This window comes from Rhinatrema bivittatum, chromosome 3 (assembly GCF_901001135.1).
Source record: "Rhinatrema bivittatum chromosome 3, aRhiBiv1.1, whole genome shotgun sequence".
NCBI lineage: Eukaryota > Metazoa > Chordata > Amphibia > Gymnophiona > Rhinatrematidae > Rhinatrema > Rhinatrema bivittatum.
In genome coordinates, this window is record NC_042617.1 from 529298397 (window position 1) to 529324692 (window position 26296).

A 26296-nucleotide genomic window follows, 5' to 3' on the forward strand; every position below is an offset into this window, starting at 1 on the left:
CTCTGGCACTTGTCAGAATCAGGTCTAAAAACTTCCTCCATCAGAATGTATGTCAGTGCGGTGGCTGCCTTCCATAAAGGTGTCGGGGATGTTCCTATTTCAGTACAACCCCTCGTAACATGTTTTCTGAAAGGCTTGCTTCACCTCAAGCCTCCACTACGCCCTCCGGCCCCTTCTTGGGACCTCAATCTGGTTTTGGGTCGGCTCATGTTACCACCATTCAAGTTCTCCAATCCTGTGATCTTCGCTATCTCACATGGAAAGTGATTTTTCTTTTAGCAATCACATCTGCTCGCAGAGTTAGTGAGTTACAGGCCCTAGTTACCTATCTGCCTTACACTAAACTTCTGCAGGAACGGGCTGTACTCCACACTCACCCTAAGTTCTTACCTAAGGTAGTATCGGAATTTCACATTAATTGAACCATTATACTACCTACCTTCTTTCTCCAATCCAGGAGAACAGGCTCTGTATACCCTTGACTGCAAACTGGCTCTAGCCTTCTATCTAGACCGTACAGCTGCCCACAGGAAAAGTACTCAATTATTTGTCTCTTTCCATTCCATCAAATTGGGGCAGCCTGTGGGTAAGCAGACGCTCTCCTCCTGGTTAGCGGACTGCATATCCTTTTGCTATCAGCAAGCAGGCATTCCGCTTCAAGACCGTGTTAAAGCACACTCTGTGAGGGCCATGGCGACCTTAGCGCACCTACGCTCGGTGCCGCTTCCTGACATTTGCAGGGCTGCTACCTGGTGTTCACTCCATACCTTTACAGCCCATTATTGCTTAGACAAGGACGGAAGACAAGATTCCATCTTCGGCCAGTCTGTCTTGCGAAACCTTTTTACAACTTGATATACCAACACCCTTCCGCCTGCCCATTAGGTTCAGGATGCCCTCTACCAAATTCCACCGCAGTCCTTGTGCCTATTGCACATCTTGGGTACATTTGGTTCATTTCTCGGACATCCTCAGCTCGGTACTCACCCATATATGAGGACTACCATCCTGCTTGTCCTGTGAGAAAGCAAATGTTGCTTACCTGTAACAGGTGTTCTCACAGGACAGCAGGATGTTAGTCCTTACGAAACCCGCCCGCTGCCCCGCGGTGTTGGGTTTGTTACGTTTTCTTATTTTATTTTTCGGCACTTCCTGTAGCTTTAAACAAGACTGAAGAGGGACCCCTGCTGGCTGCAGGTTTAGTGCCATGCTGGGCATGCCCAGTAGGTGCCAGTCAAAGTTCTAGAAACTTTGAAAAAAGTGTTCCATGATTGGGCTCCATCCTGTGATGTCACCCATATGTGAGGACACCTGTTACAGGTAAGCAACGTTTGATATACAGAAATCAAACATAATTACAGTTCCAGAAATCTTAACTCGTCTCCTTATAGCTCTCTCCTTAAATAACAGTTCCCTTTTACAGCAACACAGTAGTCCTGGTTACTTTGTTTTCCCGTCGATAGCAGGGCTGAATTAGCCATGCTGTCATGGGGGATCTGTCAATCAGGCCCGGGAGGCGGAGCTTGTCAAAGCAGAGAACAGAGCTTTGCTCTCTGCGGCTGCGCGTGTGTTCCCATGCAGGAAAGTAACGGAATCTCCTCAGTCTGTTTTTTCCGCGAGCGGGAACGCACGCGGAGCTGATATCTCCTCAGTTTAAAAACAGATTTGAAATGTCAAAACCAGGGTTTAAACCCTGTAGTTGTGGTAAAATAATGTCGGTCACGGACGGACACGACCGATGTTACAAATGTCTCGGACCACATCACAATCGAGAGGATTGTGAGTTTTGCTCAAGGATTTCACCCAGAGCATTAAAACAAAGGGCCTATAGGCTTCAGGAACTTTTTGCCTCACGAGAGCCGTCGGAGGCTCACTCATCGCCTGGCCCGTTAACTTCATCAGCTCCTTCAAAAAGGAAAACTTTCTCGTCTGATCCTAAATCCTCCACTCTAGGAGGTAAGGGAAATTCAAAAAGACGAAGGCCAATGGATTCTCAGAAATCCTCAGTGCCTAGAGAGCCGCAACATATCTCATCGAAGAAGAACACCTCGGCGCCGACGCCTACGACGCCGTCTGCGCATGATTTCATATCGGTGCCAAAGTCTGAGTCGGCGCGCATGGTGCTGAAGAAACCACCGTGCCGAACACATACGCGCACGGTGCCGGAGAAACTTAAGCGTACGGCGCCAAACACATCGGCGCCGATAACCTCTGTGCGCGCGGGATCAAGAAAATACGCGCATACAACTACAACCGCGCACAAATCTACTTCCACGCACAGATCTACAAGCGCGCATAAGTCTATAACTGCGCATACCTGCGCATAACTCTATATCCGCGCATAAATCTAAATCAGCGCATAAATCAAAATCTGCGTGTAGAAACCACAATTATTCAACTCAACAATTAAGGACAGAGTTGAAACGAAAACGATACTCTTCACACAGCCCTTCTTCGGAGGCTGAAGCCACAGATACTGATTCATCATCTGATGACTATCAGGAATACTCAGGTCACTCCCATTTCAAAAATTTAAAAAAGAGGAGTGCTACATGGGAGATAAGTCCTTCGACTTCTAAATCATCTCGCAAAGTGCCATCTACTACCTACTCAAAAAGAGCAGTGGTACAAATTTCTTCCTCTAACACTTCTTCAGATTCGGAAGACTTAAGAAATACTTCAGTCAATAAAATACAAAAGGATGGGCAAGTTCCAGCTTCACCGCAAACAGCTGTCCCACTACAACAAGACAATCGTATGGTAATGCCCTCTCATACAAGAGAAGCATTTTTTCAATTGTCTCAATCGTTATCAGGATTTTACGAGACGCTGCAATCATCATTCAAAATGACTAATATTGATGATGACAATGCTACAAAACATAAAGCACAGTCTCAGGAAGAACAGTCGGCAGAACCACCGACATCTCCCATGTTACACCAACCAGCCTCGCCAAATCAGGTACATGATACCTCTTTTGATTCTCCTTCAATACAAACATCCCCATCATCATCGGTGGGATGTCTGTCGGATCCGCAGGACCAACTACAGGAGCCGTATTCCCCTCCTGAAGACCTTACAAAATTCCTAGAAAAAATGGGTACCATTCTACAACTAGAGTTCCAAAAAGAAACAGACCCTAGAGCAGAAACCCTTGGTCTGCTAAAGATATTTGATACTCAGGTGGAACCAGCATCTCTTCCACCACAAGAGATCCCGCATTCAGTTTTACAAAAATCCTGGGAAGCACCTTATACAATTGCAGCCGTTTCCAGGAAAACAGACATAAAATTTCGTATGAAGAAAGCTTCACTATACACTCTACCACAATTACCTCACACATCAATTGTAGTAGAGTCGGCGATGCAAAGGTTCAAGAAAACAAAGCTGCATTCCACTTTCCCACCGGGAATGGACAACAAATATCTAGATGAGTTTGGCAGGAAAATATTCCATAACTCGATGTTAACTGCACGAATTATGCAACATCAGTTCTATATGGTACAATATCTATATGAATGCATGCAAGCTATGAAAGGTATACATTCCTCGGTGGCTGAACAGATACCTCAGCCTCTTCATGATATGGAAGAGTGTTCTCGACACCTCTTGAGGTCAATCTACGAAGCACATGAAACATCATCCAGGGCGTTTGCAACAGCCATTGCAGCCCGAAGACTAGCATGGTTACGTTCAAGTTCGATACGTGACGACTTGCACGAGAAACTAACAAACCTCCCATGTACAGGAGATAACCTGTTCGGAGAAAGATTTCAGGACACAGTAAGTAAATTAAAAGAAGAAGTTCTAGCAGTACAATCTCTAACATCGAATCCTATTTACTCGACTACACGTCGTTATATGGGATCCACTCGTAGGCAACCATATGCCAGAAGACCCTATAGATGTTATCAATCTTTTCGTACCCAGCCATACCCTTCCTACCAGCGTCCTGCTCCACAAAACAATACATCAAATCAACGAAGGGGTAAACCACGTAGCCAGAGACAGCAGGCACAACAGCCAGCTACTGCAGCAAAAGCGACTTCGTCTTTTTAGTTGTTCAGCCGCCACCACAACATCAAGCTCCTCCAGGCAGAATTTGTGCTTGCCTGGAAGCCTGGGAAAGAATAACATCAGATCAATGGGTTTTGGAGATAGTACGTCAAGGTTACCAACTCCAATTTGTCACAAAACCCATCTTGCCTCATCTTTCCACACTCAAGACTCACAATTCCCATCCACAACTGGGGGAGGAAATTGCTTTACTTCGCAAACAACAAGCAATTCGACAGATCCACCCACACCCCAAATTAGCAGCATTTTAATCCCCCGTACTTCCTTATACCAAAGAAGTCTGGGGGCCTTCGCCCCATACTAGACCTAAGGGAGTTGAACAAATTTCTCACCAAGGAGAAATTCAAAATGGTATCGTTGAAGTCAATTCTTCCTCTCATTCAAACCAACGATTGGATGTGCTCCATCGACCTGAAGGATGCTTACACACACATTCCAATCCATCCATCCTCGTGGCGTTACCTATGCTTTCGCTACAGACATCAACACTACCAGTACAAAGTTCTTCCCTTTGGACTATCGGCAGCACCCAGAGTCTTCACCAAATGCATGATAGTGGTGGTGGCTCATCTCAGAAAACAAGGTATAATCATCTTTCCATATCTGGACGATTGGCTCATAATAGCCTCAACTCCAAACATCTTGCTGAATCACCTCCATCGAGTGATACAATGTTTGCAAGAACTAGGGTTTGTGATAAATTTTCAAAAATCACACCTACATCCAACACAACAGTTGCAGTTCATAGGTGCATACCTGGACACTACGTGCAACAGAGCATACCTTCCAGACGACAGAATATCACATTTCCGTCAACTTCTACACACCTTGAAACATACTCACAGGCCGTCAGCAAGACAAGTCCTAGTAATTCTGGGCCACATGGCAGCGGCAAATTTCACGGTCCTCAACACCAGGCTACACATGAGGCGCCTACAATGGGGTCTAAAGCGCCAATGGAAACAGCATTCACAACCATTGACGCAGAAGGTATCGCTGACCGCAGAAATGAAAAAAGATATAGCATGGTGGCTCCTAGATTCCACCCTGTCCAAAGGAGCATTGTTCAGCCCCCCTCCTCACAATGCAGTCCTAACCATGGATGCGTCTCGCAAGGGATGGGGTGCACACCTCGAGACTTACGAAACCCAAGGGTTATGGACAATCTCAGAACAGAATCTACAAATAAATCTATTGGAACTCAGAGCGATTCGCAATGCATTGCGAGTCTTTCAAGACCACCTGAAGGGACGCAGGGTCATGATCTACACAGACAACCAAGTGGCGATGTTTTACATCAACAAACAAGGAGGGTCCGGTTCATGGTCCCTCTGCAAGGAGACCCTGACAATCTTCGAACACGCTCACAAGAATTGCATACATCTGCAAGCAACTTACCTACCGGGAGTTGCAAACACAAGAGCGGACAGGCTAAGCCGCATCTTTCATCCCCACGAATGGACACTCAATACAGAAATAGCCCAAGACATATTTCTGCAGTGGGGGACACCTTCGATAGATCTCTTTGCAACAGAGGTCAATGCTCAGGTTTCCAAATTCTGCTCGATAAAACCAAGCCAATTCAGGATCACTCAAGATGCCTTCCTCATTCCGTGGACGATAGGCCTTCTCTATGCCTTTCCTCCCATACCTCTCATAACAAGAACAATTCAGAAGTGTATAGCGGACAAAGCTCAACTGATACTCATAGCCCCGGCTTGGCCGAGGCAGCCATGGTACAGTTTCCTGCTTCGACTATCCATCAAGGATCCAATTCCATTACCGAATCGACAAGATCTTCTCTGCCAAGATCAAGGGACACTTCTACATCCGCTACGCTCATCTCTACACTTGACAGCTTGGAGATTGAGAGGCTCCTACTGACAGAACAAGGAGTTTCCACTTCAGCACAATTCATTTTGTTACAATCAAGGAAACTTTCAACCAGAAACAATTATAGCTATAAATGGAAACGCTACTCTGCCTCGTGCACTTCCAACGGTGTACCACCATTGGACTGCTCATTGATTATCTTCATACACTATATATAGCTGGTCTAGCAACATCATCCATCAGAGTTCACCTCAGCACCATAGGCGCCTATCATAGACCAATCAATGACATTCCTATATCCAATCACCCATTACTGACTCGTTTCATGAAGGGTTTAACACCCATTCCTCCTCCGGTATCCAAACCTCCAGTTCCATGGAACCTCAACATAGTTCTGGAACAGCTCATGCTTTATCCCTTTGAACCCATGGATTCGACACACATTAAATACCTCACCTGGAAGGTGGTATTTCTGGTTGCAGTCACATCAGCAAGAAGAGTGAGTGAGTTACAAGCTTTGGTCCATTATCCTCCATACTTGCAATTTCATCACCAGAAGGTAGTTCTACGGACTCACCCGTCCTTTCTACCGAAAGTAGTTACACCATTCCATCTCAATCAGACAATGGAATTACCAACTTTTTTCCCTAAACCTCATTCGAACGATAGGGAAAAACTACTGCACACACTGGATTGTAAAAGAGCTTTAACACACTACAAAGAAAGAACGAACTCGGTCTACCGTGTTTCTCAACTCTTTGTCTCCTTTGACCCAAAGGCACCTGGACTACCAGTGGCTAAGCGCACCATCTCCAGTTGGATAGCGCAGTGCATCAAATTCTGCTATGAAAAACAGAGTTTACATTTACAGTCTACTCCTAAAGCTCACCAAGTTAGAGCAGTAGCAACCTCCTTAGCACACTTGAGTAATGTGCAACCCATAGACATTTGCAAGGCGGCGACATGGTCATCACTGCATACCTTCACATCTCATTACTGCCTTGACCAACAAACAGCCACTGATGCGAAGATAGGGCAAGCAATACTGCAATCTCTATCGTCCTGTCCACGGTAACTGCCACACTATCAAAGATCACGTCCAAACACTAATATAACTACTGACGAGATCGGGAGCTTGGGATTCCCATGACAGCATGGCTAATTCAGCCCTACTATCGACGGGAAAAAGCAAGTTTGCTTACCGTAAACGATGTTTCCGTAGATAGCAGGATGAATTAGCCATGCTGACCCACCCTCCTTCCTGGCAGTCACCTAGTCTTCGACTACACTACAGCTTAATCACAGACTGAGGAGATTCCGTTACTTTCCTGCGTGGGAAAACATGCGCAGCCGCAGAGAGCAAAGCTCTGTTCTCTGCTTTGACAAGCTCCGCCTGATTGACAGATCCCCCATGACAGCATGGCTAATTCATCCTGCTATCTACGGAAACATCGTTTACGGTAAGCAAACTTGCTTTTCTTCTTAGGTTTTGCACAAGCTAGCCTGGTTTTCTTTCTAGTCTCTTTACAGGGTCATTCATCAAAATGCGTTATGGTGTTATCACGGGCATTAGAGCCCAAATGCCCACGATAATGCCATAATGCATGCGATATTTATCGCAACGAGTGATGTGAATGCAAATTTTTGGAATTTATTGACAGGGAGGAGTTGGGGGGGGGGGATCAATAAAATGAGGGGCATTAATGCAGCGTGTGATAGTGTAACCCACATTATCGCACAATTTAAACGCTGGAAATAACTACATCATTTTTCCTGGCTTTAAGCCGTGCAATATGCCCGAACCAGGATTCGCAATAAATATCATGAATCCCATTTCAGGGAGAGAGGAGTGGAGTAGAAAGAGAGAGAAAGAGCCTCTGAGGTGGCACACATAATAGTCATCTATGTATACCACTATAGGAGGGTCATTTATTAACTCGAGGTGAGGTTTTGGTGGTGGACTAGAGTTTTGGGGCCAGTTATACATGCACAGTGAGATGTACGAACAGCACAGTACATATCAGTGAAGGTTTGATGTGAATTTGAGTGAGGAAAGTCACACAAAGATGGGATTTGTACAGAGTTCTCTTGCCCTATCTTGATGGACTCTCTACCAGGATACTGTCAAGCTAGGGCGAGAGAACACTGTAGAAATCTCATCTTTGTGTGACTTTCCTCTCTCAAAGTCATGTCAAATCTTCACTGATGTGTACTGTGTTGTTCGTACGTCTCACTGTGCATGTAAAACTGGCCCCAAAATCCTAGACCACCACCAAAACTTCACCTCAAGTTACTAGATGACCCTCCAATAGTGGTATAAATAGGTGACTTCTATGAGAGCAATATAAAGAGACTCTCTGTAGCCAGGAGCAGCACAAAATAAGAAAATCCCTGTCTGGGCACTTTGCTGCTTGCAAAATAAAAATATTGTGGGGGTGAGATAACTTTAACGCATGTTATAAAATACCTATGCAAAGTGCTAAAATAGCATATGCTGCGGTAACACTAAAATTATAACCATGCCCCTTTTACTTATCGCGAGTGTTAAAAGAAAAAATCCTCTGGTACAGCCTCTGGATACTTCGAACCCCAAAACAAGTTCTCTCTGGCACAGTTTGGCTTCCTGGCATAGATGAGTTCCTGCTTTAGTTAAGTTAAGAATTTATCTTTTAAATTCCAATTTCCAGGCTGTATTGCACTCTTTACACCTTCTCCTCTGCGCTTAAGCCTCTGGGGGTTTTTTTTAGGGGAAAATCCCTTCACTCCTGGGTGAGGATCACAGCTCTATTCCATTCCATTCTCTTTCCTTGCAATCTGGAACAGCCCCCAACGCAGGAGTGTCAGGGTCTTTTATCATTTCTGCTCCATAACCAAGCCCCAAAGGGGGCATGCACCTTCTCTGTCTGTCAAGAAGGCAGGTTACACCTCCTGACATACAGCTGACCCAGGGCTTTAGAATATTCCTTGCCCTGCTTACAGATTGATCTCTTGTTCCGTGTGCACTTCCAGCAGATATTTACCTACTATTCAATACCATTCAAGGCTCCCAGAAAGAGGAAACCTGCATTTTACCATTAAATCTTTACAGCACTTTGAAACTCTATTCACATTCTGTGGCATAGGTGCCACACTTATATTCTGCAATGCTCAATATAGTTGTACTAAGTGGATCAAATTTAATACAGATAATCAAACCATAAAACAGTAACACAAACAAACAAAAGATATAAAACAAAATATAGAAAAATGTAAAACAAATTCCAGAAAAAGAGAAGTTGGAAAGAAGGAGTGTGTAAGAAAATGGGAAGCAAAGTTGGGAAGAAAGAAGAGAGAAAAAGGGAATGAGAGGGGGGCGAAGGCAGAGAAGAAGTAAAGGATTGACCACTGTTGGAAACAGGATACTGGGCTTGATGGACCCTCAGTCTGACCCAATATGACAAGTCTTTTGTTCTTAAGATTAAAGGAGGACGAGAGCAAGAGAGGTTTTTGCCATATTTGTGAATAATAAATGTTAAGCAACAGAAATAATTGGTTTGAACAATTAAATTCTAGGCCTGATCCAAATTGTGCCTCCTGTCATGGAGTTTACTTCCCAGTCTTCTTAGGGTGGGTAGGGTTTTTCCATTAGAAGCTGCCTCCATACAGATATAATGCTCAGCCTTTCTCATGCTCAATGTTGTGTTCTTCTGCAGAACTGTTTCCTGGAATGTGCATATCAGTATGATGACGATGGTTACCAGTCCTACTGCACTATATGTTGTGGCGGGAGGGAGGTGCTCATGTGTGGAAACAATAACTGCTGCAGGTGAGGGGCAGACAAGACACAAAGGTATCTGTATCTGGTGCTTCTCCTCTCACACTTTCTTTTCTCCTATTCCTGTTTTCTCTTTCTGTCTTTTTCATATTCCTTTTCGTCCTCTTCATTTCAACTCTATTTTATTACTTTGTAATCCTTTTTTAGTAATCTGCTGGTTTAAAAAGTCCCTTTTGAAACACTGCTTGTATGACTTAAGTTTCCCTGTAGTAAAAATTCAAGTAATGTTTCTTCTGTAGTATTCACAATCATGAATGCATTATTAATATATTTCCATGTAGGTTCATTTTCAGCAAACACTCAAATCTAAAGTAGCTTTTTTATGAAGTTAGTTTCATGGAAAAGGATGAAAAAACAATGGGCAGTTGATTTAAATTAGGATCTGTTTGCTTAAGTGCCCTCTTGTTGCAGTGCACTAGTATAGAGAGAGACAGAATCTAATGTAATGAGAAAGCTGTAAATGATACCTTTTTATTGGATTAAACTTAATACATCTGTGAGTAGTTTTTGCAAGGCATACTCCTTTTATCAGATCAATACAACAATGGATTTTGCATGATGCGCTAAAGGTAGTATAGCTAGTCACAAATGTATAAAATTCAAGGTATCCCCTACAAATTATTAGTTGACAATCCACACTGTGATGTAACCGGAAAGCAATCACAGTTCAGTACCCCTCAGTTTCCTGGGAAATGCATGGTATCTTTAATATGGAAACAAAATGTTATGACAGATTTGAACTGTAAAGTCCATCTATTCTCTCCAGTTTGATTCTTTTTTTCAGTGCTATAGACCATAGTTCACCTCCATCTTTCCTGTCCCTTTTCCATAAGTAGAGGTCATCTGTTTTCTTGAATTTCATTATTTGTTTCTCCACTGGTAGGCTTTTCTGTTCATTTATCACCTTTCCATGAAGAATTTTATCTAACTCTTCAGACTACCTCGCCAACCTTTGAACCTATATAATGATCACTTGTTCTAGAATTTCCTTTCCACTGAAAAATGTTTGCCTATTGTGCACTTTATAACTTTTCAGTTATTTACATGTGTATCATATCCTTTTTTTCCTTTCTAAATCATATGCACTGCACCAATTTAGTAGCCCTTCTCTGAATTGCCTTTATCCCAGGACAAGCAGGATGCTAGTCCTCACATATGGGTGACGTCACTGATGGAGCCCCATTGCGGGAAAACTTCTGTCAAAGTTTCTAGAAACATTTGACTGGCATTGTGAGGCCACTGAGCATGCCCAGCATGCCAAGGTATTCTCTGCCACAGGGGTCTCACTCTAGTCTTCGTTTTTCCGCGCTGCTCTCAGCATCGCGGTGATCGGAGCCTCTGAGATTTTACTCAATTTCTGACTGAAAAGTTATTGTTTAAAAATGTTCTCTCCCTCACGGGATCTCACTCGTTTTCTCTCTCACCGGCTGGTGAGATATTTTTTCAGCGTTTTTATTCAAAACGCTAATAAAATTTTTCTCTCATTCATCGACAGTCTTCAATATCACCAAGGCCTCAGGCTTCAAAAAATGCCCGGCCTGTAATCGGACCATGTCGGTCACAGACCCGCATCTAGAATGCGTCATCTGTTTAGGTGAAAACCATGATATTTCTTCCTGTCAGCAATGTCAGGAAATGACACCGAAAGGAAGAAAACTTCAGCAGGAAAAAATTGATCAACTTTTTCACCTGCAACTTATTCCTTCACCGTCTACTTCATCAAAATCTTCACCGGTGGCAGGTACCAAGAAAATTCTCTTGAAAAAAAATTGACCGGACGGTTCTGGGGACAAAACCTCGCCAACACCGTCAACGATATCTGTGCGATCGGAGACCCGAGGTAAGGCCTAAACATAGGCATAGGCATCATCATGCCTCGACATCGCCGTCAGTTCCCTCCCAAGAGGAACCGTCCGAAAAGCGGCCGAAACACAAACACACCTCGCCGTCACCTAGGCCTCCCTCGGTGGAACCTATAATACTCTCCCCACCTCCACCGGTACCGAGTGTTCCCCCGGTACCACAAGACTTGATAGCATTCATCATAGAAGCAGTACTGCAGGCGATAAAAGAAAATCTACCGGCGACCACGCCGATGCCGGCGATATCGCCGGTGACCACCTCCCTACTTGGGACGTCACTGATGACTGCTTTAGTACCGGTGCCGATGCCGGGTACACTCCCGATGCCGGGGAAATACCCAATGCCGCTCGCAGCGATGCCACTCACAACTACACCATCGATGCCTCCTCTTTTTTCAGAGTTTACATCGATTCAGATGACGTCATCGGTTCCAGTCTCGGTACCTATCGTTACTGCTGCACCATCACAAAAGAAAAGTGGTACATCAATACCCACTAAACAGACATCGATACCTTCGATGCCAAAAACTACATTAACGGTGCCACTTTTTCCTGGGTCTCCGGGATCCTCAGAAGCAGCACTATATGCTCTTTTACAAAAAAGATACCAGGATTTATTGGATTCTCTCCCAAGTGACCCACGAGAAGAGGACTCTTCTCCTGTAGACCCTTTGCCAGGGCCTCTGGTGTTATTCCTCTAACTAAACCTGCAGTACCACAACCAAAAACTCCAGAATATGATACATGGAGTGACACTGCCTCAGACACTTCATCAGAAGCCTTTATGTCTGATCCCTCACCACCACATCCTAGAAAAGAGTCTCCTCCAGAAGATCTTACTTTTACCACTTTTCTGCAGGAGATGGCTGACTCTATCCCTTTCAAATTGGAATCAGAGCAAGATTCGAGACAACAGACCTTGGAGGTTTTGCAATTCGTTGACCCTCCAAAACAGATGGTAGCAATTCCCATACATGATGTTCTCCTACAACTACAGCATCGTCTTTGGGAACATCCCTGTTCTGTCTTTGGAATAAAAGGGTAAATAAAAGGGTAGACACCACTTACTTAGTGCAATCCACTCCTGGATATCAAAAATCACAACTACCCCACCATTCAGTAGTTGTTGAATCAGCACAGAAAAGATCTAAAAGAACAAGAGTCCACTCTACAAATCCTCCAGGAAAGGACCACAGGTTTTTGGATTCCCTGGGTCGCAAGGTCTTTCAGGGTGCAATGTTGAAGTCTAGGATTTCATCCTATCAACTTTACATCACCCCAATACCAAAGGAATTTATGGAAACAAATTGAAGAATTTATTCCATCTCTTCCAAATGAATACAAGGAGGCTGCACAAACTATTGTTAACAAAGGCTTAGAAGCCAGAAAACACGAAGTCAGCGCTGCCTACGATGGCATCGAGACGGCTTCAAGGGTAGCTGCATCAGGCATTAGTGCCAGAAGGTGGGCTTGGCTCAAGGCCTCAGACCTTAGGCCAGAGGTCCAGTATAAATTAGTTGACCTCCCCTGCATCGGAGACAATTTATTCGGATCCAAAGTGCAGGAAGCTGTGTCTCAATTAAAAGAGCACACAGAAACATTGAGACAACTATCCTCCCCTCCCACAGGACCCCTCTGCGCATCCTACCCGTAGGCCTCCACGGAAAGACACAAGACGGCCTTTCTATCGTCAACGGAGATATTACCGTCCTGCATCAAGACCCAGACCCTCCAGAACCCAACAGAGACCACAACCACGTCAGCAAAGGGCAGCTAGGCCCCAACCTGCTTCACAATCTGGTCCTGCTGCGGGTTTTTGAAAATTCACCCAGAGAACTCAGCCTATCTTCATATCCTCGACCAGAACTCCCAGTTGGTGGCCGATTATCCAAATTTTACAACAATTGGATACCAATAACAACAGACCAATGGGTTCTCTCCATAATATCTTGAGGATACCAACTGAATTTCCTTTCAATTCCCACAGATTTTCCACCGACTCTATATGTTGGTGGAAAATCTGTGGGAATTGAAAGGAATTATTCACCCTTCTGAAAGCCAGGGCTGTAGAACCAGTGCCCCGGTCTCAGCAGGGCAGAGGATTCTACTCCCGCTATTTCCTCATTCCAAAGAAAACCGGAGGCCTACATCCCATCCTAGACCTCTGAAATCTCAACACATTTCTGAAGAAAGAAAAGTTCAGGATGGTCTCTCTAGGCACCATGCTTCCACTTCTTCAAAAAGGAGATTGGCTTTGTTCTCTGGATCTTCAAGACGCTTATGCTCACATTCCAATATTCCCTCCTCATCGCAAGTACCTGCACTTCATGGTGGGTCATCAGCATTTCCAATACAGAGTACTACCGGTCGGACTTGCCTCTGCTCCCAGAGTATTCACAAAATGTCTGGCAGTAATAGCAACACATTTACACAAGCAAGGTGTCCACGTCTTTCCATATCTAGATGACTGGCTCATCAGAAGTCAATCTCAAGAAGGAGCTCTGTCTTCTCTCAATCACACCATTACGGTACTCCACTCCACGGGTTTTCTAATCAATTACCAAAAGTCCCATCTTACTCCATCTCAACTACTCCATTTCATAGGAGCAGAATTGAACACAATCCTCTCAAAAGCTTTTCTACCCAAGGATCGAGCAGAGACACTATCCTTATTGGCAAACTCGATTCACTCAAGGAATCAAGTAACAGCTCATCAGTTTCTAACCCTACTAGGCCATATGGCTCCACAGTTCATGTCACTCCTATGGCAAGGCTAGTCATGAGAATAACTCAATGGACTTTAAAATCAGAATGGATCCAAGCCATTCAACCACTGTCCTCTCCAATCCAAGTAACCCACCAGCTACGTTCATCTCTACTTTGGTGGGAGAACAAGGACAACTTGCGCAAGGGCCTACCCTTCCAACAACCTGTCCCACAGATAACGTTAACTACAGATGCATCCACCTTGGGTTGGGGAGCTCACATACACAATCTCCAAACCCAGGGTACTTGGACGGAACTCGAAGCAACATTTCAAATCAATTTCCTAGAACTTTGAGCTATACGTTATGCACTGCATGCGTTCAAGGACTGCCTTTCCCACAAGACTGTTCCTATCCAAACAGACAACACAGTGGCCATGTGGTATATCAACAAACAAGGAGGTACGGGCTCGTATCTCCTTTGTCAAGAAGCTGCATAGATTTGGGCCTGAGCCCTGAACCACTCAATCTCCTTCAGGGCCACCTGTCTGTCAGGCATTCACATTGTAGTGGCGGATCGACTCAGTCGACAGTTCCAACCACACGAGTGGTCCCTAGATCCCTCAGTAGTGACCAGGATCTTTCAGCGTTGGGGACAACCAACAATAGACCTCTTTGCGTCACATCTGAATCACAAAGTGGACAGATTCTGTTCTCTACACACACAGAAGAACCAGCCAGCCAAGGACGCCTTTGCTCGCCCTTGGAACTCAGGCCTTCTATATGCGTATCCTCCAATATCGCTCATAACCTAAACTCTAGTGAAACTACAACAGGACAAGGGGACCATGATTCTCATAGCCCCATATTGGCCTCGACAAGTATGGTTTCCCACACTTCTAGACCTCTCAGTCAGGGATCCAATTCGTCTAGGAGTAGCTCCCACTCTCATAACTCAGGATCAGGGTCGGTTGCACTATCCCAATCTTCAATCCCTATCCCTGACAGCATGGATGTTGAAAGCTTGATTTTACAACCACTCAATCTTTCAACCAATGTATCTCAAGTGTTTATAGCTTCACGTAAGCCTTCCACACGAAAGAACTATTCTTCGAAATGGAAGAGATTCACTTTGTGGTGCAGACAAAAGAATATTGATCCTTTCACTTGCCCCCCTACTTCTCTACTAGACTACTTATACCATCTTTCAGAATCTGGTCTCCAGACTTCATCTGTAAGGGTACATTTAAGTGCAATCTCAGTTTACCATAACAAGATGGGAGATGCACCAATATCCACACAACCCCTCGTCAGTAGATTTATGAGAGGTTTAACTCAACTTAAACCACCAATTCGACCACCAGTCACAGAATGGGACCTGAATCTAGTTTTAACAAGACTCATGCGTTCTCCTTTTGAACCCATAGATTCCTGTGATCTTAAATTTCTCACATGGAAGACTATCTTCCTCATAGCCATTACATCAGCTAGAAGGGTTAGTGAGTTACAAGCACTTGTCACGTACTCACCCTATGTGAAATTCCTACATGACAGAGTGGTTCTCCGTACACATCCAAAATTCCTTCCCAAGGTAGTTATGGAATTCCACTTGAACCAATCCATAGTTTTACCCACATTCTTCCCAAGGCCTCATTCTCACCAAGGAGAAACAGCCTTACATACCTTGGACTGTAAGCGTGCACTATCTTTCTACTTAAACCGCTCTGCAGTCCACAGGAAATCCAATCAACTTTTTGTTTCCTATGATCCAAACAAACCGGGTAAAGCACTGGGTAAACATACTCTATCCAATTGGCTAGCAGATTGCATACAGTTTTGCTATGAAAAATCAGGCCTTCCTCTCCAAGGGCGAGTAAAGGCACATTCCGTAAGAGCAATGTCAACCTCAGTAGCACACTATCGTTCAGTGCCAATCCTTGACATATGTAAAGCAGCAACATGGAGTCGGCCTGCAGCTTGGTCCTCTCCTCCAGCGAAAATTCCTCGGTCGGATCCTGCCAAAGTCTCGTGTATCCGGGTGGTCCGGGGGCCATCTGGTACCGGGGACCCAGGGCAGACCGCTCAGGCGGATCCACTTCAGACTGATGTGGATGAGGATTCTGAGCGGGTGGCACTGGTGGAAGGGGATGATCCTTGAGTCCTTAGGCTTTTTCATAGGGACGAATTAGAGCCGATCTTGCATGTTCTCACGGAGCTGGGAATCCCGGCCATGCAAGCATCCCAGGATCAGGATACGGTGGATCCAGTGCTTTCCGGCCTGCGCCCCCGAGCTCGAACTTTCCTGTTCCATCCCATGTTACTTCAGCTTATGTTTCAGGAGTGGGATGCTCCAGGGGCTAGCCTTCACATGGGCCGAGCTATGGACAAATTGTACCCGCTGCCGGACGACTCTCTGGATCTCTTCAAGGTTCCTAAGGTGGATGCGGCCGTGTCTGCGGTCACGAAGCGTATGACGATTCCGGTTGTTGGGGCAGCTGCCCTGAAAGATCCCCAGGATCATATGCTTGAGGTTCTTCTCAAAAGACCTTTCGAGGTGTCGGCCCTTGGGTTTCGGGAGGCTGTTTGTAGTACCTTGATGCAATGTGCGAGCCTCCGGTGGGTGCAACAGCTCCTGAGTGCCAGGGATCTTTCCCCGTAAGAGGCGGAGCAGGCTGATCATTTGGAGACAGCAGTGGCGTATGGGGCCGACCTTCTCCGTACATATTCACGTACTATGGCTTCCGCGGTGTCGGCCCGCAGACTTTTGTGGTTACGGAATTGGTCGGCGGATGTCTCCTCCAAGTCACAGTTGGGAGCTTTTCCTTTTAGGGGAAAATTCCTTTTTTCCAATCGTGTAGCAGATGGTCTCAGGACCAATGGGTATAGTGTGCTCCTGATAGCAGTTGGTGACAGAGTCAGATTTCAATCTGACGTCAGCACTACATATACCCGTGCACGAGGCTCTGTTCCTCAGTTTTTTCCATCTCCATAGCAATTCGGGACTTCACACATGCTTGCACAGCGTTAGAAAACCAAACTCAAAATTTAAAGAAGAAAGAAAGAGAGAATCTTACCTACAGACGAGCCCCGCTCTCCTGCGGTGATACCTAAGGGTCCCTCCCCCAGTTGAGAATTCCTGAGATGATTTCTGAGATCCATCAGAGGTAAGCCTCGGTCCCAGCGTGGACTTAGCCCCCTGTGAAGGGAGCGGCTGAGAAGTAGCCTCGGTCCAGTCGCAGACCCAGCGTGGCCTTAGCCCCCTGAAAAGGGAGCGGCTGAGAGGCAGCGGGTGCAAGACTAAGCACAGCAGTGAAGGTATTCCCCACGGCCAGAGAACACCCGGCAAGAGACCGGGAAGCGCAAAGACAAGGTAAGGTAGATAACTTTTCTCTAAATTGCTGGTCTCCGAGGCTCGGATAACCGCACTGATCGTCCCTCCGGCGTCTGTCTAATCGGGTTGAGCAGTCCCGTCCGGGCTAGACCCCGATCCGGCTCGAGGGTCCTCCCACGTGGAGACCCTCCGGGGGGGGCCGCCATGGTGCCTGCGTGGTCTCTGGCGCCATTTCCCCCCCCTTAGTCGCCGCTTGTCCGCACAACTGAGCCGTGTGCACAGCAGTGAGCCGGGCGCATAAAATACTTGTGCGCACATCGCCATGCGCACAGCAACGCACACAAAGGGTGCCGAGCGCACAACTAGGCCCGTGCGCACAGCCACGCGCGCATCTCCCATTCCTAGGTGCACAACGTAGGCGCGCCCGAAACGCATAACCAGGCCTCCCAGCATGCGTATCTGTACAGAATACACACGCAAATCATGGCACTGCTGTCCAAGACAGCGAAAGGCCCAGTCCTCTGCCCAGCATGCCACCTGAGTGCGGCACAGCCCGAGGTGACCTCCGCCCTGTGCCTGTTGTGCGAAGAAGCTCGGGGGGAGCCGAAACAAGGTCCCCCTTAGCCTGAAGAGGACTCCGGATCTACCAGCGAGACTACCCCGGACCTCTCTATTCCAGACTCGGCCCTTCCACAGTGGAGGCACTCAGGGAGCGCCCCCGGACCCAATGCGGTCCCAGGCAAATTCACCTGGGCGGGATTCTTCGCGGAACTACAATCCTACATCCACGCACAGACAGGACTACCAGCAGCACAACCACAACCCCTGCCAGTGGCCCAGAACCTCCCAGGGCCCTCCCGGCCTCCACCAGATGAGCTGCCCCTGGACAAATACCTCCCCTTAGGGGACACAGATGATTCGGAGGAGGAACCAGAACCCCTAGAAGAAGGGGAACTGTCTCGATGGAACCCGATGAATCAAAACTACTCCGCCTCCCTCTGGCTACCAAGTACAATGGTAGTTGGTAGCCAGAGGGGGGCGGAGTATGTTCGGAACCAACTACAATGGTGGCTACAAGAAGACGACCTGAGCGAGGGAACAAGCCTATCCCCATCGGAATAGACCTTGTTCACCACAGACGCAAGCCTGCGGGGATGGGGGGCCCACTGCCAGGAGCTAACGGTTCAAGGGCAATGGGACGAAGAAGAGTCGGCATGGAACATAAACCGACTGGAAGCCCGAGCAGTCAGACTAGCCTGCCTACGGTTCAGCCATAGACTCCGGGACAAATCAGTCAGAGTCATGTCGGACAATGCCAGAACAGTGGCCTACATCAACCGCCAGGGGGGAACTGGGAGCCAGCAGGTGTCCTTGGAAATAGAACCCCTAATAACGAGGGCAGAATCAAACCTATAAGGGATATCAGCTGCCCACATCGTGGGAAAAGACAACGTCACTGCAGACTACCTCAGCAGAGAGAGCCCGGATCCAGGGCAATGGACACTGTCGACAACAGCCTTCCAGTGGATAGTAAACCACTGGGGAACACCAGCCATGGATCTTCTGGCAACCGGGTCCAACACCCAGGTTCCCAAGTTCTTCAGCTGAAGGCGGGAACCGCTGTCCCAGGGAATTGATGCCCTCGTCCAGACCTGGCCTCAGGAGGACCTACTGTACGCCTTCCCTCCGTGGCCACTACTGGGCAGAATCATCCACAAGATAGAACACCACAGAGGGCTGGTGCTTCTAGTGGCCCCGGACTGGCCAAGAAGGCCATGGTATGCGGACATGTGAAAACCTCTGGTGGGAAACCCTCTATGCCTACCTCCACACAGGGATCTACTCCAGCAAGGACCGATCCTCCACGAAGACCCAACGATATTCTCACTTACGGTCTGGCCATTGAGAGGTCTCACCTGAAAAAGAGTGATAGACACACTGCTCCGAGCGCGCAAGTTCTCCACCTCCTTAACATATAGACGAGTATGGAGAATATTCAAAGCCTGGTGTGAGGACCGCGACATCCTTCCACAGACAGTCAAAATCCCCATGATCCTGGAATTTCTGCAGGACGGCATGAGCAAAGGGTTGTCTCTCAACTCCATCAAGGTACAGCTGGCCGCCCTGGCCAGCTCAGACCCAGGGTGGATGGCAGCAGGCCTAGTGGCCCACCCAGACATCTCCCGCTTCTTAAAAGGGGTCAAGTACATTCAACGACCTCTAAAGTGGCCGATACCCCTATGGAATCTCAATCTAGTGTTAGACTTCCTAGCAGGAACCTCGTTCAGACCAACTCATGGTCTGTCCCTACGGCTCCTGACCTTGAAGACGGCGTTCCTCATGGCAAACTGCTCAGCCCGTCGAATCTCCGAACTTCAAGCACTATCTTACCGGGTGCCATTCCTCAGATTCACGCTGGGATCCATACAGCTGCGTACTGTATCCTCCTTCCTGCCAAAGGTGGTTTCTCACTTCCATCTAAACCAAATCAACTCGCTGCCATCTCCAGACGAGCATAAGGACTCGGAAGACTCACACCTTCTTCGCCACCTGAACGATACCTGGAAAGATCAGAACCTGTACGAAGGACAGACCATCTTGTTCGTTCTTCACAGCAGGAAGAAGCAAGGGGAAGCGGCCTCGCGGGCAAACATAGCCTGCTGGATCAAAGAAGTAATCAAGGCAGCCTACGTAGAGGCAGGCAAGCCCCCACCTCTACAAGTCAAGGCCCATTCCACAAGGGCCCAGGCAGTGTCCTGGGCAGAAACCAAGATGCTGTCACCCACAGAGATCTGTCGGGCGGCAACGTGGTCCTCCATCCACACCTTCTCGAGATTCTATCACCTGGATGTTCAGGCCAAGGAGGACACAGCATTCGCAAAGGCAGTACTAAATGGGCCACGGGCAGCCTCCCGCCCGGTTCGGGAGTAGCTTTTGTACATCCCATTGGTCCTGAGTCCATCTGCTACATGCTAAGAAATGGAGAAATTACTTACCTGATAATTTCATTTTCCTTAGTGTAGACAGATGGAGTCAGCACCCCGCCCATTGCTGCCTCGCAGTCAAGAAGCCCTGGGGGAACCTCCCGCCGACTGCAACACAAGCACGGGTAAACCAAGCCTTATTTCTAGTTCAGACACCCATATATTACTAGGTGTCGGCGCTTCTCGGTTGAATGCCCTAGCGGTCTCCAGCAAGAAACCTAGTCATGCAATCCGAGTAATCAAGTTTCAAGTTAATCAAGTTAACCAAATTAATCAAAATTATCCACACACACATATATCCATAATTGCTTTTCGAGGAGAAAACTGAGGAACAGAGCCTCGTGTAGTGCTGACGTCAGATTGAAATCTGACTCTATCTCCAACTGCTATCAGGAGCACACTATACCCATTGGTCCTGAGTCCATCTGTCTACACTAAGGAAAATGAAATTATCAGGTAAGTAATTCCTCCATTGGGGATGATTTGGAACAGCTCATTAAGTCCTTATGGGATAATAAGATGTATAAGCTTCCTGAGGATAGGCCGAAGGCCTCCAGGGGTTTTGGTCCTTCCCGTTCTCATTTTAGAGGTCAATGCCATTTTCGCCAGTCCAAGCCAGTCGCTTTTGGCCAGAGGCAGCCTTCTGGGAGGTCTCAGTCTTGTTCTCATTCCTTTCGAGGCCATAGGCCTCCCCAAGACGGCGGTGCTTTAGGAGCAGCAGGCCCTAAATCATCCCAATGAAATAGCTCCGACCCACCCCTCTGTTCCGATGGTCAGAGGACGGCTGTCCCTGTTTTACGAGGAGTGGGTCAAGATCACGTGGGACCACTGGGTTCTAAGCATCATAGAACACTGTTATGCCTTAGATTTTGCTCGTCCGTTGCGAGATCTGTTTATGGTGTCTCCATGCGGGTCCTTAGGGAAACGGTGCCAAGTGGATCAAAAGCTTCATCGATTGATAGACCTTGTGGTGTTGATCCCGGTTCCTTCAGGCGAGCAAAGAACCAGCAGATATTCAATTTATTTTGTGGTTCCCAAGAGGGACGGGGCCTTCTGTCCAATTTTGGATCTGAAGAAGGTCAACTGAATTCTTTTGAGTGCCCCGTTTTTGCATGGAAACTCTGTGGGCCGTAATCACTTCCGTTAGTGGAGGAGAGGTTTTAGCTTCCCTCGATCTTATAGAGGCGTACCTACACATAGCGATTCAGAAGGACCATCAGTGGTATCTCCGGTTCATGATCCTCGGCAAACATTTAGAAGTTTCAGGCCCTTCCCTTCAGTCTGGCTACCGCTCCCCGCACCTTTACCAAGGTGATGGTGGTGGTGGCGGCGGCAGCTCTCCGACGGGAGGGGATCCTGGTCCATCCTTATCTGGACGATTGGCTCATTTGAGTGAAGTCAGAGGAACTCTACAAGTTGGCGATGGCCAAGGTGGTGCAGACCCTTCACTCTCTGGGCTAGATCATCAACCCGACCAAGAGCCAGTTGTGTCCCACCCAGGTCCTGGAGTTTTGGGGGGCACGGTTCAACACTCGGATCGGGAAGGTCTTCCTTATGCAGGAATGGATAGACAAGCTGACATCTCAAGTTCGTCGTCTCTTGGCTCTGCCGCTTCCAAGGGTGGGGATTACTTGCAAGTGCTTGGTTCTATGGCATATACACTGGAGTTGGTTCCTTGGGCTTTCACTCATATGAGACCGTTGCAGAGGGCATTGATCTCACGTTGGGATCCCAAATCAGAGGAGTTCCAGATTCCCTTGCCACTCCAGGAGCCCACCAGGTCCAGTCTCGCTTGGTAGTTGATTCCTGAACACTTGTCTCGGGGTGTAGACCTAGAAGTCCCTCAGTGGATCATTGTAATGACGGATGCCAGGCTTTCCAGTTGGGGGGCAGTTTGCCAATCTCAATCGGCGCAAGACCAATGGACACGGCAAGAAACGCAATGGTCCATCAAACATCTGGAGACGCGAGCGGTACGATTGGCCTTGCTGAAGTTCCTTCCTCTCATCCGTCGTCAGTCGGTGTGAGTGTTATCAGTGCACGTGACGACAGTGGCCTACATCAACCGTCAAGGAGGAACGAAAAGCCGTCCCGGTGGCGTTGGAGGCGATCAATCCTCATGTCCTAGGCAGAGGAGAAAATCTGACCAGGCTAGCGGCTTCTCACATTACTGGGATGGACAACGTCCAGGCAGATTTTCTGAGCTGTCAACGACTGGATCCTGGAGAGTGGGAGCTGTCTGACAAGACGTTCCAGTTGTTAACTCAACGGTAGACAATTTCCCCGCTTGGATTTTATGGCGACTCAGGTGAAATGCCAAGGCGGCCCTCGCTTCTTCAGTCGCAGAAGAGAGCCTGGGGCAGAAGGAGTGGATGCTCTTGTCCTTCAGTGGTCCCACGACATTCTGCTCTACATCTTTCCTCCTTGGCCCCTCGTGGGCAAGGTTTTAAGGGGAATAGAGGCCCATCCAAGTCCGGTGGTTCTAGTGGCTCCGGAATGGCCATGGAGGCCATGGTTCACGAATCTCATCAACCTCGCGGTGGACGGCCCGTTCCGTCTGGGTCATTTTCCAAATCTCATGAGGCAAGGTCCCAGTATTTTTCGACCAGGTGGATCGCTTTTGTCTAGCGGGCTTGACTTTTGAGAGGCAGTGGTTGAGAGAGAAGGGTTATCCTAATGCGGTAATTTCTACTCTTTGCGGGCTCACAAACCTCAACCTCTGTTACGTATGTCCCGGGTCTGGAAAGTGTCTTGACTCGTGGTGGCAGTAGGTCGAAAGTTTCCCTCGGCACGCCTCAATGGTCCACATTCTTTGGCTTCTTACAAGGGGTTTGGTGATTCATAGATTTTCATGATGCTCATTTTGTCACTAATATTCTCCATATGCTACAAACCCAACAAAATTTCCATTAGAATTAGAAACAAAAACTTTACCGCTTTCACCATATCGATCAGCACTGCCATATTGTCTACTCACCTAAACCGGAACTGACGTCCTCACCAAAGCCCGTTACACGTCATTACGTTAGAACTCTTACCCCCTCTATATAAGCTGAACCAATTGACCATGCTGAGATAATCAAAGATGAAAATCACCTGAATTTCAATGTCTCTAGAAGCTGCTTTCACACTTCCATTTATTATAATCTCATTCCCCTTTCCCCCCGTCTCAAACCTCTCAAAAAAATATGTTCCACTCAATCGTACCATTAAGACCATCTGGCGCAATAGTACCCCAATTAAAAATGAAACGTTGTTCTATCTTTCTTAACATCAGAGACAAATCCCCACCATTTCGGAGAAACACCTTTTTAATAACAACAAACTTAATATCATCCACAGAATGGTTAAGTTCCACCCAGTGGTCTACCAGGGGCGCATGTTCCTTCCTAGATTTGATCCTACTCCTATGTTCAATTATCCGTAACCGAATGGCCCTGGCTATTTGTCCCACATACATCAAATCACACGGGCATATAACATATATCACCCCACTTGTATTGCACGTAAACAATTCTGAAAGTTTATATGGGCGATCCAATTTAGGATGTGCAAATTCTTTACACTGCAACACATGCCGACATACAGAACAAGATCCACATGGGATCTGTCCATGGTCCTGATTCACATCCAAAATCTGCCTTTGATTTGTAAGTTTCTCTCTCAAGGCCTGGGGTTTTTTTGATCGCAAAAATAGGATTTTCTGAAAAACCTTTTACTGAAGCCAAAATATGCCAATATTTCATTACAGATTCCTTCACTTCTGTTACTTTTGATGAATAAGGAATAGTACATATAATCCTAGAGGGTTTTTCATTTTGATTTTGTAACAGGTTATCCTAGTTGGCATATAATGCCCGCTTGTATGCTTTCTTGATGGTAGACTTGGCATACCCTCGATCTATGAATATTCTACTCAATTGTTGAGCCTGTATTTTAAATTCAACCACTGAAGTACACAAACGCCTATAGCATAAAAATCGACCTATGGGAATGTTTTCCTTCAATTGTCTGGGATGAAAGCTCCGATAATGTAATAATGTGTTTCTGTGAGTAGCTTTCCTATATACAGTCGTAACCAACTTACTATGCTGAATGTACACTCTAGTGTCCAAAAAGGTAAGTTTGTTTATCTTTGGTTACTGTAAACTGTAAATTTGGATCTCTACCATTCAATTCTTCCAGAAATACATCCAGTTCATCATCTTTACCTGTCCATATAAAAAATAAATCATCTATAAATCGCTTCCAACTCCTAACTTGTGGAAACCACCTAGATTTGTACACAAACTTCTCTTCAAACAACGCAACATACATGCATGCCAACACTGGGGCCATGGGAGATCCCATGGAATGCCTTTGATCTGCAAATAAAACTTGAGTCAGATTTTAATTGTCTAGATAGAAAGTGTTTGCACATCATTGTTTGAATAATAATAAAAAAATACATTGTATTTATGATAGTTATGATGTCTCTGATGGTTTTCTAGTTTAATAAGACAGAGAACAGTTGATTGAATCCCTTGGTTTGTGATAGCTTGTTTAGAGAAGACATCCTGGCAGGAGGCATATTGTGGAGGTAAGCCAGGTAACGTTGTGTAGTGGGCATGCAAATTAGTGGCGAGACTTCCGCAAGACACCAACCATGACAGCCAGATCCCCACTGGGATAATTCCAGCATGGCCCAATCAAACTGTGGCATATGATCTTGTAGCCAAGGCAGTCCAAGTACCACCAGGTGCATTGCCTTTTCCAATATGAGGAAGGAAATGGACTCAGAATGTAATGCTCCGGTGCTCAGGCCAATGGCCTGGGTAATCAATGAAACTTCTCCAGGAAGTGGTTTCCCATGGATTGAAGACAATAGCAATGGTTTAGCTATTGGTGTGGTAGGAATCCGTAGATGTTCTACTAAGTGTTTTAAGATGAAATTTCCTCCGGCTCCGGAGTCTTTGAGAGCGAGGGTCGGAAATTCAAGGCTTCTGCAGCGCAGTGAGACTGGTAAAGATAATGGAGGAGTTGGAGAAGTGAGGCCTAGGAGAAGTCCTCCTGCAGGTCCTAGGCCCATCAGTTTCCCGGATAGATGGGACAAGTTTGGATGGCGTGGCCTGATTGGCCACAGTACATGCATAACCCCATGCGTTTGCGAAAACATCTTTCTTTAGAAGTTAAATGACTTCGTCCTAGTTGCATAGGCTCGTCTTCTTCTAAGGGAGCAGATGGTAGGCTTGAGGCAATTGGCACAGGTTTAGGACGGTTAGCTCCCGAGGCGGACTTTCAAGCACTCTTACCCTCTTGAGATCGGTCTTGAATACGGCGGTCAGTTCTCCCAGCCAGTTCCATAAGAGACTCAAGGGTATCAAGCAGATCACGAGCCACCAGTTTGTCCTTCAGGCAAGAGTTGAGGTCCTCCATGAAGATAGCATGTAGACATCCAGTGTCCCAGTGTAGTTCGGATGCTAAAGTCTTGAATTCGATCACATAATCTGTAAGTAGCTTATTATCTTGCTGGAAGTTAAGCAGAGCAGATCCAGCGACGGTCTGGTGAGCCGGGTTATCGAAGACAGATTTAAAAAGTTTCAGAAATCCTGATAGGTCATACAGGATAGGATCTTCATGTTCCCATAATGGTGAAGCCCAAGCCAAGGCTCTTCCTTCTAGGTGGTCTTGGAAGCTTCTGTGGGAAAGAG

At 46.7% G+C, this 26296-nt stretch overlaps 1 protein-coding gene across 2 annotated transcripts in view; it reads left to right on the forward strand.

Moving 5' to 3' along the window:
- The window catches only part of DNMT3A (DNA methyltransferase 3 alpha), a 502482-nt gene that overhangs the window by 271504 nt on the left and 204682 nt on the right, over positions 1-26296 (forward strand). For both annotated transcript variants that reach the window (XM_029596281.1, XM_029596280.1), the window contains exon 9: positions 9603-9715. In XM_029596281.1, the coding sequence (XP_029452141.1) occupies positions 9603-9715 (113 nt within the window). The remainder of the gene's footprint in view (positions 1-9602; positions 9716-26296) is intronic.